General features: G+C 36.9%; 1 protein-coding gene across 9 annotated transcripts in view; it reads right to left on the minus strand.

Moving 5' to 3' along the window:
- Positions 1–264: 264 nt before the first annotated feature.
- Positions 265–15,790, minus strand: part of DICER1 (dicer 1, ribonuclease III) — a 72,863-nt gene continuing 57,337 nt past the window's right edge. For all 9 annotated transcript variants that reach the window (XM_055361879.1, XM_055361882.2, XM_055361888.2 and 6 more), the window contains 6 exons: positions 14,097–14,252; positions 9,864–10,752; positions 7,922–8,190; positions 5,236–5,398; positions 5,065–5,140; positions 265–4,694 (listed from right to left, as the gene is read on the minus strand). In XM_055361879.1, the coding sequence (XP_055217854.1) occupies positions 4,529–4,694; positions 5,065–5,140; positions 5,236–5,398; positions 7,922–8,190; positions 9,864–10,752; positions 14,097–14,252 (1,719 nt within the window). In that variant the 3' untranslated portion in view covers positions 265–4,528. The remainder of the gene's footprint in view (positions 4,695–5,064; positions 5,141–5,235; positions 5,399–7,921; positions 8,191–9,863; positions 10,753–14,096; positions 14,253–15,790) is intronic.

Raw genomic sequence — 15,790 nt, forward strand, 5'->3', positions numbered from 1 at the left:
AAATAATCCAAGACCTAGAATGCATCAATCAATGTGACAGAATTTCCAAAAAGCAGATTGGAATTAAGTCTTCAAAAAAGACAGTTGTTACTATATAATTCTACAGGTGGACAGGAAGCAGAACTTGGTAAACAAAATTTTATATTAAAATATGCATTTTCATATGATTCACCATGGAATTGAAACATTATAAAGATCATTTCTGCTACCACTATTTAAATGTTATTACCCACTTGAATTGAAAAAAGATGAAAGGACACAAAGTGAACAGACGATAACTTTATTGGAGATTTACTTGGCTACAATTATTACAAAAAAACAACTAAAGGTAATTGTGATCCATAAGGTGCAGATTGCAAATTTCTGCAGCATGATTACTGTATGAATGAATGACATCATGTTCCTTAAAAAACAGCTGCAGCATGTGATGGTAAATATTTTATTGTCAATCAAATTATATGCATTAGTTTTACTTGATTTTAGTAATTTTCCTTCACTATTTACAGCAGAAAAGCCAGAAATTTACTTCCTGTTCACCTTTGCATTTTTGCTATGTAACCTGCTGCTGCAGTGAATTCTTAGTGCATCTATAAAATTTAAATTGTCTGTGGTTGATGTCCAAATAAAAATGGACTAGAAAAAAAAAAGTAATGATTAAAATATATTTACAAGTTAGTTGTGAAAAATCATTTTCACTGCTAGTGGAAAATACAATGGTCTCAATGCAAATTTCCTAGATATTGCTATTGGCGTCTCCAACAACTTTAAAAATCATTTTAATAGTCTTGGTCTTAAACATATCTTTAAAACTTTTCATGTACAATATAAAATAAAGAAATTTATCTGGAAATAATTAAATTCCTGAAAAGTAATCAGTGGTTGGAAAAATATAATTTTTCAAATGTAATTAAAACAACCATATAGGTAATAAACATGACATGAGTTTCTCTTCTGCAGATAATGCAAATGGGTTAAAGACTCTTAACATAATTTCAGATGCAGTTAAAAAAAGGTATCAAGGTCTCAGTTTGGAGGCTTCAATCTTGTGTAAAGGGACTAGACACCCTAACAGAGCAAGATCCAATATTTTAAATCAACGGGGCCTTGTGCATGAACTGTACTCGATCTGGATTCCAGTGATCCTCTGCAGTCCCCACCTGCCTCCAGGGAGCGACTGAAGAAGCCGACTGCCAGGGGAACACCTGGATTCATGAACCAAAGCAGCCTCAAGTTTCATGTTGTCAAGACAGGGTATCAGAATCTTTCTGAGGGCAAAGTATTATTAACAAATAAAAATATCAGTATTTTAAAAGACAATTACAGGAGTGTTAGAGGTCATTCTAAATTTCATCACTTCACGTAATATAAAAGAAAAAAGAAAAGAAATATAACAAACATTTTAAAAACATAATTAAGAGTTCAGTTAACAAATCCTTTTCATACTTTCACAAACAGTAAAAATGCCACAGACAAAAATGACCTATTTAAGTTGTGCGAGTATATGACACATTGCAGGCATTATAATTATCTTTTTCAAATTCCATAAATCAAAACAGCAGCAAGGCCAAACCACATTTTTTTTCCTCTCTGTTAAGCATATTTTCTTGAAATGAGGTAAAGCATGGTACCAAGTGCAATGCTTATCTGTGCTACATGAACAGAACAGAAGGGAAAAAGCTATTATAAAACGCAGCATAGTTAGGACTGCGGAAAGCATATTATAAAAGAAATTTTAAAAAATTTACAAATGAAGGTTCATGTTAACTAACTTGCACACAATCATCATAAGGAATTTCTGCAGTTGCTTTTTCAAGATATGCCTCCCCAGTCCTTTACACACGTGCTCAGGGCACAACCACACCCCACTGGTAGGTTTTCCATATTACATTCGGTCTCACATTGCAATCACAGGAACACAGGGTGACACATAGGGCTCTAAAGTGGGGCAACATAGAGTGATTTTTTTTTCCTTAATTGACAGATGCAAAACATTTCAACAAGCTAAACACAGGAAAACTTTACAGCATTAAAAATCAGCAGCACAAAAGCGTTCATAACCATTTCATATGTCTAACTCGTACTTTTTTATTTTTTAACTCAGTAACCAGGGGATCACAGAATGCTTCAAACTGTGAGTCAAATTAAAATCCACTATTTTTCTCCAACAAAAAGTGAAACAGCTGAAGTTTGCTGTTGATAAAACATTTTGAATGGTAGAAGGAAATTTAAACCCCTGAGAATGTATGACCTAATCATGTCTAAGTTTGAACATCTTAGTATTAACAAAAAAATACTCTTCTTAAGGTTACAAATATATTGAGGCATTTTTCTCCCACTGGGAATCATAACTGTGAAAACAATCTGATTTTGGTGCCAGGAATCAAGAGAATCCCGTAACACTGGGATCAATGTATTAGACACAATGCAAAGCCCTAAGCTCCTGGCATCAGGTAGTTTATAAATATTAAGAGATTTGTGATTAAACTTGATCACAAATCACCCTCAGAATAAAATTCACATCCAGCCTTGTTAACGGCACACTTTTACAGTTATATAATTCAAGAATTGCTTTGTTTTAACTGGTCATATCTTACATTAAGTTTTTTTAAAAAATCAAATAGACATCTAAGGTTCCAAATCGGAATTAAATATTTTTAAAACAAGTCACCTAATTTGCTCAAAAACTCGTTTAATAATTTAGATCTCAATTTAAGTTTAAGATTGGAGACAACAAAAAACACTGGAGAAGCTTAATACCCCCCTCACTCAGGGTTCCTTAGAAAGCAGAGCTGACGGTTTTCTGTCGGTGCACTCGCACAGAGGCATTTCTCTGTGGGTGGATGATGCAGATAAAGCAGGAAGGACAGTATTCAAATGTCACTTACACATAAATGCAGCATTCCATGAAGCATCAAGTTCAGAATCATGTGCTGGGAAATATGAGACACCTCTGCTCAGCTTTCTTAAACTTCAAGCATAATTAACAGGGCAAATTGCAGCAAACCTCTACTGGTATGTTGATGGGAGTGCAAGACTGACCCACAGCTTTTAAAAAGGTAAATTAAGAGGTATTATAGTTACAGTGCAAAAAAAAAAAAATTAAAATTTCAAGCATAATACATAAACATAGCACCAAACAGGGGAAAAATGCATGCAAAAGAAAAGAAGAACTGAGGTATTTAAGTGAAGAGTGCCTACAAGTCTAATTAAAGAAACTTAGGCAAATGCCTAAAAAAGTTTTTTTTTTTTCCTTTTCCAAAGATGGAAATAATGAGCTAGTTTATCTAAATTAATGACCTAAATCACAGATGTATCAAAATTACGGCAGTTTATCGCAAACGTTAAACTTTCATGGCATTAACAGCACAGCTTTGGTAGGTGAAATATGCATGCAACATTATGAAAAGTATAGTAAGAAATTTATGTGAGGAGACTAAGGGTAAAGGTGCTGTGTTTTGCTTCTTAAATAAGTAACCAATCAATTATAAAATCTGCAGCATATTTTAGGTGTGATATGTCAAAGGTTTATTTTGTTAGAGCAACAGCCTAGAAGGCAAAATTATTTGCCATAAACATTTCCATCAGTGGGAACTACCTGGCAGGAGGACTTTAGTAAAATGCGGTGTTTAGCCAAAGATCATTTTTATGATAAAAAATATCCGTAGACTACATATTCTGGTTTTTAAAATGTCTTCAGTATACATATGACAGAAATTTTAGTATGATCCTGTAATAAGTTACAACTATACTAGTGAGTTGTAAGTATCACGCTGTCTCAACGTCTAATGCATAATAAAATGAAGGGAATGTAAAACAGTTTGTTCCAAAAAGATCAGAGATTAAAGACTATCCATGAAGGTTTCACTTTTAAGGCAAGAACCCTTTTTTATGCAAGACTATGTGGCATCGGAAAACTAAAATGTGATTCACCAACATGCCAGCCAATGTTCATTAAAAATCTGTCCCTTACTATCAGGTGCAACAGCGACCAGGAACATCACCTTACACAGTATAACGTGAAAAGAAAAGACAACATTGGCGCACTTCTCCTCTCGAAAACCTTATCATTCTATTCAGCTTATCAACTACTGCAGGACTGGCACTACTGCATACACGGAGAGATGGAGAAGAATCTACATCATCCTAGGGACTGCTGGAGGTTTAAGCTCCATGGCCTTCTAACACTAAGCAAAGCTGACATAAACTCAAGAAAAAAAAAAAAACCTGTCAATTATTTTGAACACTTGCTAAATATCATTAAAGCACTCTTGTGATTTAAACAAAGCAGAAGTGAGGAAAGAAGATAAGATTGTGTTTGCGCAAAAAACTAAAACTACAATTAGTTCCAAAATTTTATACATATGTTAAATGTTTTATTCTGTTATCTATCCTGTTATCAACCAAACTTTAAATTCTGCCTTCAATTCATTCCACTCACTATCAACTTTAAGTCTTCCTTTCCGATTTAAATAATTTTCCCCTTAATTTTTTTTGTTTTGTTTCTTGTTTTGAATTTTAAAAAGCGGTTTCAGCTATTGGGAACCTGAGGTTGATTAGCTTTGAGGCTTCGGAGGGCTCTTCTTGCTGCTGCAGATTTGGCAATCCTGTAACTTCGACCAACACCTTTAAATTTCCCCTTTCCTACTACTTCCACAGTGACTCTGACCTTCCCGTCGTAAGTTCTCTCAGCCGGGCTGTAAAAAATCCAAACAGCTTGAATTAGAAGTCAGAAGTATTTATTATCATTGTCAATCAGCATTTAGTGTGCACTCTCAGGCCAGGAGTCCCATGTATAAGCTGACACCACACAAAGGAAACACGCGTTACGACTTACTGCAATTGCATACCCCCGACAGACAGGGCTGCCGTCTAGTCTTTATTACAGCATTATTTCATAAAAACAGAAGGAAAAAAGAGAAGTCAATCAGATTACAAACAGAAATCTGACAACAGCACACCACGGTGTAAATATTTTTCAGAATCATTAGTTTACAATATCTTTGTGAACTTTTCCCCCTTGACGTTTTTAAGTTAATGTTTTTTCCATGTACATTTTTTGCTTACCTAAATTTGGCAGTTTCTGGTTCCATTTCAAGCAATTCTCGCACAGGGGAACGGGGTACATTTGCAGAAAACTTTTCTGCAATCAAAATGAAACAATAATATGAATAATATCTCTGAAGTTGTTTTTAATTTTGTGGGGTTTTTTTTCTTTGTAAAGGGAGCCAACAATACCTATTAGCGGCCGCATCATGGGATAGTACACCTGCCAGACTGTCTCCAGTGACATCCCACTATCCATGTAAATGGCACCAGCAAGCGACTCAAAAATATCCCCCATGGCCTTTGGAACTTCAATATCCTCTTCTTTCTCTTCGTCCTCCTCAGATCTCCTAAGCTATTATAGAGGGAAAAGTGACTTGTAAGCAAAAAGGCCACTTTTACAGGCAGTCCACAGATGTAGTTTCTTTTCTTGGATATATGACTTTTGTTACTTCTTTAATAAGGGGGGAAATACCATTTATGGTATGCCTACTATATTGTAATAGTAAAACAAATGTTATCTTTTAAAAAAAGTTTTTCAAACTTTTCAAGAAAAAAAGAAAAAATATCCCCACCCCATTTATTATTCTATATACCCAGCAAAGAAAAAAGATTACTTCTAAATTTAAACAACCTTAACAAAGAATTAGAAATAGTCAATAAAAGTATGAAAAAAATTCAAATTCACTCGTAGTCAAAGAACTATACTTTAAAACAGTTCTACTCCCTAGCTGCTTGGCAAGCATTCAATAGTACTAATTGGTCTGGTGCTGGCACGGGTGTATGCTGCTTTGGGGAGCAGAAATCGCTGTTGTAGGGAAATAAGGAAATTCTATTTGAAAGATTTTTTCCTCCAAGTTCCCTCTTCATTAAGCCACTAGATATGTGTTCACTATAACCGAGTCTCTGACATAGCAGGTATGCAAATTAATAAAAGAAAATCATGCATCAAAAGCCTTTGAAAAGTTCACAATTCTTTGATGCAGCAATTGCATCTCTAAGAACTTATTTTAAGGAGGTAACTAGATACATAAGCGTTATTTATCACATCCATGGTTATTAAACATCCTAACCACAAACTACTGAACTACTCGGCCATAAAGAAGCGTTTAAATAAATCAGCCACGTGTTGACTAGCGTGTGGCTCCTGAGCATCATGATACCCATCAATACACAGAAAGTCAGCCACAATATATTATACGTGAAAAGAACAGGTGACAGTATCCTATACATAATGGAATTCCATTTTACATTTTAGATATGTTTATATCTATACACATCCACAATTCCTCCAAAAATGTTAATATTGGTTATTTCCGAGGTAGCATAATCAGGCAAATTTAACTAATTTTCTTCTTATTTACTTGTACTAACTTTTCTAAAATCAACACAAATCATTTGTGAAAAAAATAAAGAGAAAGTGGGAAAATACTAATTTCTAATAGGTTGTTTAGCCATACAAAGTTATATATACTACATTTATACTGCTGATTACTTAAAAAAACAGACTTATTGTTCATATTTATGGTTTTGAGATAGAAAGGAATTTTAAAACTTACCAAGTTTAATTCTCTCTGTTTACAGCTGAGGAAACGGAGGCCCAGAGAGGTAAAGAGACTTTCTTAAGATCAAATAGTAAGTTAGAAATGCCAGACCATGACATTTCCAATCAGTTCTTGTAACTTCTATACATATGTTTATATAAACAAAGGGAAGGAAAAGAATGAACAAAAACTAACAAAACCAATATGCCCCACTGGCATCCAAAGAGAGCTTAAATCTAATTTTAACTAATTCCTCAAATTTCAAGCTTAGCTATTTCTAAAGAATGAGACTAGGTAACACTTGGAAGTCTACGAGCTGGTCCCACCTTCTCGCCTCACAGCCTGCCACGCTCCAGCTCAGGCTGTTCATCTTGGACAAGAGCACAGAGGCGCGTTAAAGTAAGAGCAGGGCCTACTGACTCCTCCAGTGCACATCTGGGCAGCTGGCAGGGCATGAACTTGGCTCTGCGGCTAGACTTCAAACCTACTCTTAATTTTTCTCATAGAAAGTCACTACTCCCCAACAAAGGTTTGGTGCAATTAAAAAGGGGAAGGTACAAATTAAAGCAATGACAACTAAAACAGCTACTAGTATTAAGTCTGTATTTCCTGACTCCTTATAAGAAAATCTACAAAAATAAGAAAATCAAAGGAAATGAAATGGGAAGAGGAGGAAATGAGAGTCTCTCTGGGGGACACAGGTATGCAGATGAATGTTAAGATCCTGGAAAGATCTAAGCAATATCCTTTCCTACAAAAATTCGAAATAGCTCACAAACACATTAGAATTAGCTCTGTCACCAGACAGCCTTTGGCTGAACTTACAATAGAAGCCTCCCAAATTCCAATGGTCAAAAATTTAGAAGTTTGTTTTTTAAACTAGATTTTCCCACTTCAAGTAGAAGCAGAATGTATATTTACGATGCTTCCCTGAGATATTAGCAAATATTTCTGATCCATTTAAAAAAGGAAGAATAAGCTACACTGGGCTTTTACTAAAGCTAAACCTGCCTTGGGGTCCGGCAGTGGAGGCCACTTCTTTGGCATGCCTCAATGCTGGAAGCCCTCACGAAGGCGTGGGAAGGGTACATAACTGAAAGGCCTGGTTCCTTCTCTTCACCTGAATGACCACACAGCCCACAGTGGGGGCAGACAAGTTTAAGAGGCCTACCTGCAAACTGCAGTTCACTCGTGCTCCCAGAGAACACAGCACACTGGGTTCCACACCCCTGACCTCCTGCTGTCCCTTTAGACCACTATGCCGTCAGAACTCTGAAACTACAGAGACTCCTAGTCAGACCACTTTTTTCAACATCGTTTTGAACAGCACTAACCTCAGAATCCATTCCTTGCATTTCATTCTTCTCAAGCTGAAACTGCACAAAGTCATCGATGACATGGAAGAGCTCAGGAGAGACAGCTTTGAAGTACTTGTGGTAGTCGTACTTTACAGCCAGCGATGCAAAGATGGTGTTGTTGACCAGGGCAGACCGCAGGTCTGTCAGGACCCCCGGGGAGTGCTGCCGCGGGTCTTCATAAAGGTGCTTGGTTATGAGGTAGTCCAAAATCGCATCTCCCAGGAATTCTAAGCGCTGGTAACAATCTGAGGGGATCCGAAGTGGAACCGTAAGCTTGTGCAGAAGCATTTACACTATCCCCACATAGGCAACTGACCCCCAAATCCGAAGAAGATTTGTATTTACAATCATTTTCATACATATATTCTTCAAAAAGGATATTTGACATATCATACTAAAAAGCCTCTGGAAACTAAATTTTAATGACAAATTAAGTACCTTTCTTATATAAACTGGGGTCATAAAATCTTCAAGTGGTCAAAAGACTAATGCTTGTTAAGAAGGAAAAACAAAACCTCACAGGTGCTATCATGATCACTGAATGCTTTTCTCTGGCATTGTGCTGTCTGGGCAGGTGCTGGGGCCTTCCTCTCGAGTCTCCCTCACACATCATCACTTACGTGAAACCAGGGCCGCACACACCTCTCCATGTGGCTACACTGTGCTGCCATCGCTAAAGTCTCATTCACACTCTGGAATCTGTGCATAAGTGATACCATTCCTCACTATTCCTGGGCTATTTTTGTTACACAGGATGACAGGAAAAGAAGACCCTCTTCTTAACTTGAGCTATTATAGAAATGAATTTACCACAAACCAAGAGATTGAGAAAGAGTTGTGAAAGGGAGCAAAGGCAGGTAAACTGGTTGTTTGTCAAAATGTGAAAATGATCAATGTTAAATCAACACCTCTATTTTCTCACAGTGATTAAAATAATATATACAGCTGAGGAAACTCAGGCAGGGACCGATGGTGACTTGTCCCAGAATAAGCAAGGAATTAAGAAGCAGGGACTGTGCTAGGCGAGAACCCAGGTCTCGGAACTTCCAGCAGAATGTAGTCGAAAGCCACGTATCATTTTTCCTCCATAACGAAAATTAGGCTTTAGTTTCATCAGTCTTTCTAGTCCAGAGTGAGATAGTTTTTCACTTTTTGGTTTTTACATTTTGCTGCTCACCTTAACCTACCTTGCTTTTATTATATAAACTACAAACTTTATACTTTGCTTTGGTGTTCTGAATTCAGGCACTTAATTTTTCTGATACAGAAATTGAAATGTAAACTTCAGCTGTGTTTCACAGACTGAAGCTGATTTGGGTGTGAGGGGCTTGTTCTCCCTTCTAATCTAATGGGTTGACAGTCTATCAAAAGAGGGGCAAATACAGAGCACAGTGAGAAGCAGAAGATGACAGCAGATTCACAGCAAGGGCCACACAACCTTCTTGTGAAATCATTGCTTTTAATCTTTTAATCTATCCATCTTTAAAAAGACCCTAAAGGAGGGGTCTTTTTGTCCAGGAAGAACAATAAAAGGCTGTGGAAATACATCCAGAATATACAACTAAATCAAAAACCAAAAGCAGCACTGAATGGGCAAGAGAAAGATATTTGGGGAGGATAAAATGGGGAAAACACATCAAAATATTAAGGTTAAAATTTCTCTAATTAGGCAGATATAAAATGACACTGATGAGGGTATATGATAGCCATACTCCCAACAACCAAAGTTATAAAGCAATACGTGCTCCCCAAATAACAAGGAAAAGAATTCTTTCTATTCCTTTTGTTCCCCGCCCCATCCCTTGAATATTAAGCACGAACACTGTACATGCATAGATCACTTTTACAAGGCCAACACGATGAGATCAACACAAAGTCTCATTTTCCCAGAAACGAAGTCTGGTCGTGGGCTCCTTACCAGTGATAGTATTGTAGTGGTAGGAGGCATGTGTAAAAGCCTGGAGAAGGTAAGCCTTATTCTTGAATCTGTAGTTGATTTTCTTTTCAAAATTTTCAAACCCCGATATAAGGTGATTCAGTGTTTTATCTGCATCTGGATGATCAAACATACATCTTGGTGGAATCTTCAAACAACCATATTCCGAGTCTTTCAATACAGAAGAGCGTGAACTGGCCACAGAAGCAGCAGCACAGCTCACTGAAAGGTTCTTTTGTTGGTTGTTGAAATTCTCCCGAGTAGGGCACAGGGCCTTTTCCCGATCAGTCCTTTTAATTACCGGGAGCACCTTCAGCCCCAGTGAACAGAGGAAAAGCTGAGCAGCCCTCTCCCCACAGCTGGTTAAATAGCAGCCCAGCAGGGCTTCCACACAGTCCGCTATGCTTTTGTCAGCAATACACTGCTCAGTGTGCAAGTCGTAAGAAATGGACTGCTTTCCCGTGTCAACACCACAGTTTTCTTCTGATGGATTCCAGAACCCCACCACAAAGTCATCTTCTTCAACAGCTTTGCTAGGATCCAGATAGCACATTGCATCCCAAGAGCTGTAGTCAAAATCCTCAAAATCTGATGAAAATGGCATACTACCTAAGGAGGATTTTTTGGGCATTTTCCATTCATATGCAGAATCAGTGGTTGAAAAAGGAGAAAGAGAGATTTTCTTTACAAAAGCTCCTGACCCCATTAACATATTATCTATAAATCTGATATGTTCCTGATCATACTCCAGGAAATCATCTTCATAGTCAGCCTCTTCCTTCGGAGCCCTCCACATCAGGCTCTCCTCCTCCTCATCCTCCTCCTCGTAATCCTCATCCAGTTTGCCATTCGCCAGCATGCAGTCTTTTGTCTGAAACGAGGGGGAATGGGGAAGGAGGGGAAACATAGCTGCTGTTTTTAAAAGGGTTTGAAACTCAATAAAAGCAAGGGTTATGGATAATTTCAAATGACAACCACAAATACTAAAAGGCAACTTTAAAATCATGGCCATTTGTTTTCAATTAACATAAAATAAGTTATTTAATCATATAAACAAAGTAAAACATGTTCTTTGAATGTTCGTTTTCTAAGTTATAAAATGACCTTTATCCAGTATGAAGCTTTAAGTTAAGGATTTTGAACATGGATATAAAGTTAAAATTAATGTCCACAATGCAAAACTTCAACTAAGTCGTCTAACTCTGGTAGGACACACAATGAAAGCACTCATATGCTGATCACACAGATCTTCAATTTTGCTGACAAAATTTGAAAATGTGGTAATTTGATTTTCAAAAAGATTTTCAAACTAATAAAACGAAATTCCAGATGTAGAAAAGCATTACCTTTGCAATTAAGAATATAATATAAAAACAGATAAAATCATTTTTAAAAACATACAATAGGATTTTATAATAAAGCTTTTGTCCCTATTTCCACTTCAAAGTATACTTGCCACAAAAAAACTACACTGCTTTCCTTAAAAAATAAAAGTGATCACTGCACTAAGCTATGAATTTGAGAAGTTATGCTTTTTCCCTCCACTCTGAGCTACAGTAATCAGGGGAACAGATTATAGCATAACTGACAAAAATAGAAGAAAATTTAGACTAACATGAAACACAACAATCCAATTTCTGTCAAAAGATCTTTGCTAATTCCAATTTCTTTGGCAAAAGCTTATTTGTGAGTGACAACCTTAATAATGGGCTAGATTTCAGTAATGATGTAACTTTTTTGCAAACCTAGAAAGATGCCAAATTTCTGTTATGCAAGTTTTTAAAAAACCAAAAAACTTTACTTGTGAAGGGGGAAGACAAAGGGTGTGCATCAATGTTGACTGTAACAACTTTTCAGAGTGTTCTGACAAAAAAAAGTTGCAACCTTCAAGCATTTTAAATACTACAAATATTTTAAACTAGACTCAAGATATAAACACTACATTTGTCTGAAAAGAAATAGCAGTAAGCCAAGCCATATCTCTAACTATTTATCTTTTCATTTTTTTTTTTTTTTTTTTTTTGAGACGGAGTCTTGCTTTGTCGCCCAGGCTGGAGTGCAGTGGCGCGATCTCTGCTCACTGCAAGTTCCACCTCCCGGGTTCACGCCATTCTCCTGCCTCAGCCTCCCGAGTAGCTGGGACTACAGGCGCCCACTACCACGCCCGGCTAATTTTTTTTTTTGTATTTTTAGTAGAGACGGGGTTTCACCGTGTTAGCCAGGATGGTCTCGATCTCCTGACCTCGTGATCCGCCCGCCTCGGCCTCCCAAAGTGCTGGGATTACAGGCTATCTTTTCATTTTTTTAATTAAGAAAGAAACACCTTTTGAAGAATAAGGAACACCAAAAGCAACTGTAGCAGCAGACCTTAAGGAACATTTCCTGCTAAAAATCTTAGACTTTCCAAGGCAACATGAAGATGTTTTTGACTGGTCCTTAAGAAAAAAAGGGCCAAACTGCGATTTTTAAAAAATCAGACAATATTTTTTTTATTGAAAAAAACCTTCTGTATCTTTAGAAAGGTGCCACCATAAGCCAAAAGTGGCAGAGCACAAAAATCACAAAGGGCTGACTTTTATCACAAACTGTGTGATCCTGGGCAAAGGCTTTTAGTGCCTCTGGGTTTCAGATTCTTCATCTACAAAAGAGTGGGGTTCTATCTCATAAAATGTTTTTCAAGAGCACTTCAAGCCTTTTAAGAAAAAACAGCCACATGAAATCCTTTTCTATATCATTCAAGTCAACTTTGATACTCTCTTCTATTAAGAGGCGTTTTAGCATGCAAAGGTTTCCACTTAAGCCCATTTGCTGAAGGGCCACAGCAAGGTAGGGAGAACGGCAATGCAACCAGCCAAAACCACAGTGTATCTTTTCAATATAATGCAAGGGCCTATATTTCAATAAAAGTAACTTACTAAATAAAAATCTGAACAGTATTTCTAATGAATTCCAATAACCAAAGTGCCATCAGAAACATTAAGAAAAATAAATTGAACTTTGTGTTGTATCTTAAAAAAAAAAAATCAATGACATGCCAATGTCACCTTCATGCTACAAGTTTTTAAAAAGAGCCAAAAACATTATGAAACGGTATTAACAAAGGAGGATGACTGTTACTGGAATGTTATTCATAGAAATACCATACCATTTCTAAAGCTGAAAATCTATACATTTTCCTCTAAGGTTCTACATATTTCTAAATTAATAACAAATAATTGTTCGGACCTAACTTGCATTAAAATATTCCCTTAATGTTTTTCCAAATAAGTTCTAATTCTGTAATAAGACAAATACTACATGAGTTAAAAACATCCTCAATAAATAGGTAAAAATCCGAATAGTGTCACTGAACATGCTACCTGGAAATACTTAAAGGCAGATATATAGGATACATGCATCACAAAGAAGACATGGAGAAAATGGATATTTAAAAATATAACCTTTGAAAGAAAAAAATGGTATTATCATTGTTGGCCTGAGGTAAAAATGAAGTAACAATGAGCCAATTTATTTTTAATGCAAAATAAATCTCCAGGAAATGAAACTGTCTGAAGCATTGCCTTTAACTTCGGAAGAGGCACTAGAACTCTCCCAGTCAACCACCACTGCGCTGATTCCTGCAGTTCGGAGGCCCTCCCAAGTGCCCTCTGGTGGCCTTCAAGACAAGACAAAATGAAGCGGCTGTTGCTGATATTTGGAGTCTTAAGTCACTGGCAAGATTTAAATTATTTCCAGAAAATAACAATCTTTATGGATGATTTTTTTTTTAAGTTCACAGGAGTCCTGACTGGGAAAACCCTGAGCTACAAAAGCAAGATTTTACTGAAATTAATTATTTCACAGACAGACTGGAGATCACAGGTCACTGAAAAGTCATTTCACTGAACAGAGCTAAGGGTCTAGGATAAATTGTAATAACAGCAAAGTGAAATTTTTTTAAAGAAGAGCAAAACTCAAAGTCAAAACATCACATACTCTTATGCCTTTGGAAAAGAAATAATAAAAATAGAAATTTGCCTCCATCAAAATTATAATACTATTTCTGAATTCAGTGAAAAGACAGTGTAATTAAAGGAATTAATTAAATATATCAAATATCTACTCTATTATAAACATACCAAGAAAATGAAACAAAAAATTAATAAAACAAAATTATTTGGCTCACCAAAAAGTAAATCCCTCTAGTTACACACACACACACACACACAAACTTACCATTTCATCTTTTTCCCATTTATCTGTGTTGCTTTTGTCTTGATTTACTACATAACCAGGAGGAAGCCAATTCACAGGGGGATCAAATATTGACACCACCATGCGGCTGGGTAGTCCCTTCTTTTTTCCAAGGCGATACAGATTACAGTTGCTGACCTTTAGCAGAAAATATTAGGATACTTATCCATAAATGATCACTGCTGGAATTCATTCAAGGCATATTAACATATCCTCAGTTAAGTGTTCTTAAAATTAATCAATTAATTATATGTCATCAATTAATTATAAGGGCTCTACAGTTTTTCTACCCATTCATGTTATAAAAAAATATTAAATTCCCACATATTCTATGCTTTTTTGGCGTAAATATTTCTGAATATAAGATGCAGAGCAGAAAAAATAATGTATATAACTATGTATACTCCTTATGAATGACTGAGAAGAAACACTTCAGACAATATCAAAGCCTTGAAAATACAACCTGATGATATAAAATGCAAACTGCTAACTGGAATTACCAAAGTAGAAAAGAACCCATATAAAAAGTCAAGATGTCACAATATTTTCAGTGAAATGGGGGGAGGATGCGCATCAGCTCTAGCTGCAAAGTGAAAACTGGCACCGAACAAAACTGAAACAATGTTATATTCCTAGAATCGAAGCCACAAACGGGATTTCAACTGTAATGCTCTCTCAAATATTATTCCTTTGTTTTACAGGCATTTCAAGACACTTTTATTCAACTTAAAAAAAAAATGAACCAAAAGGTTTCTGTTTATTCACATTAATGGAACAGCTTTACTATCTTATCCTCTACTCCGGTCTGTTTTTCCTAATGCCTCTATCTCCTTCTTAATTTGCTCACATCATTGCATTTCTGTCAAGTTATTACTTGGAAACTAGGGTCTAGAATTGTCAATCCCATTTTCATTTTCATAAAGCTGGGTTCCTTATTATTAAGTACTTCATTAGCCCTCTTCCCATGTAACTCAACTATTGTTTAATAGACACCCCCCATATGAGAGGCACTCGATTGGGCAACCCTGAGGGAACGACGGCAGCAGGACAGAGGGGCAGTCCTCGTGACACACAGGCTAGCAGGGAAAAGGAGGGCACGTGTGACCACTATAGACAAAAGTACTCTCCCTCTCTGCCTGAAACGTAGCAGGCTGAAATAAATGCTAGCTTCCCTTTCCAAGCTAAGAGAACAAAGCATCGCAAGCACCAAGAAGAAGATAAAGTACAACGTGGACTCATGGGAGGGAAATCACATTCCAAGTTGACAGAAACGGTGGGCAGGATGAAGAAAGAGCTACGTAAGGCCTCAAATATGGGGCAAAATTCTGGACAGGTAGAGACGGAGGCAAGCCCTCTGCATAAGGAAGGACAGAGCAAGGGCCCCAAGGCTGGGGGTCTGAGCGTGGAGTCTGTCCAATGAGCTGCAAGGGGCTTCCACCTGCTTAGGACCCAAAACACATCAGGGCTGAAAGGGCCTGAACAGCAGGCTGAGGGAGTGATCATTCTTTCTGCAGAAATAAGGAGTAGAAGGTTTCTGAGCAGACAAATGGACCAGTTTTGTAATAGAAAGTCACCTCTGTCTTGTCTAACAGAGTATCCTATCCTATTGCCTATGCCACACTTGTCCAAGCCTCTGATACTTTCTTCCTGCAACCACCTCTTGGAAATCTCATCCA

Source organism: Gorilla gorilla, chromosome 15 (genome assembly GCF_029281585.2).
Source record: "Gorilla gorilla gorilla isolate KB3781 chromosome 15, NHGRI_mGorGor1-v2.1_pri, whole genome shotgun sequence".
NCBI lineage: Eukaryota > Metazoa > Chordata > Mammalia > Primates > Hominidae > Gorilla > Gorilla gorilla.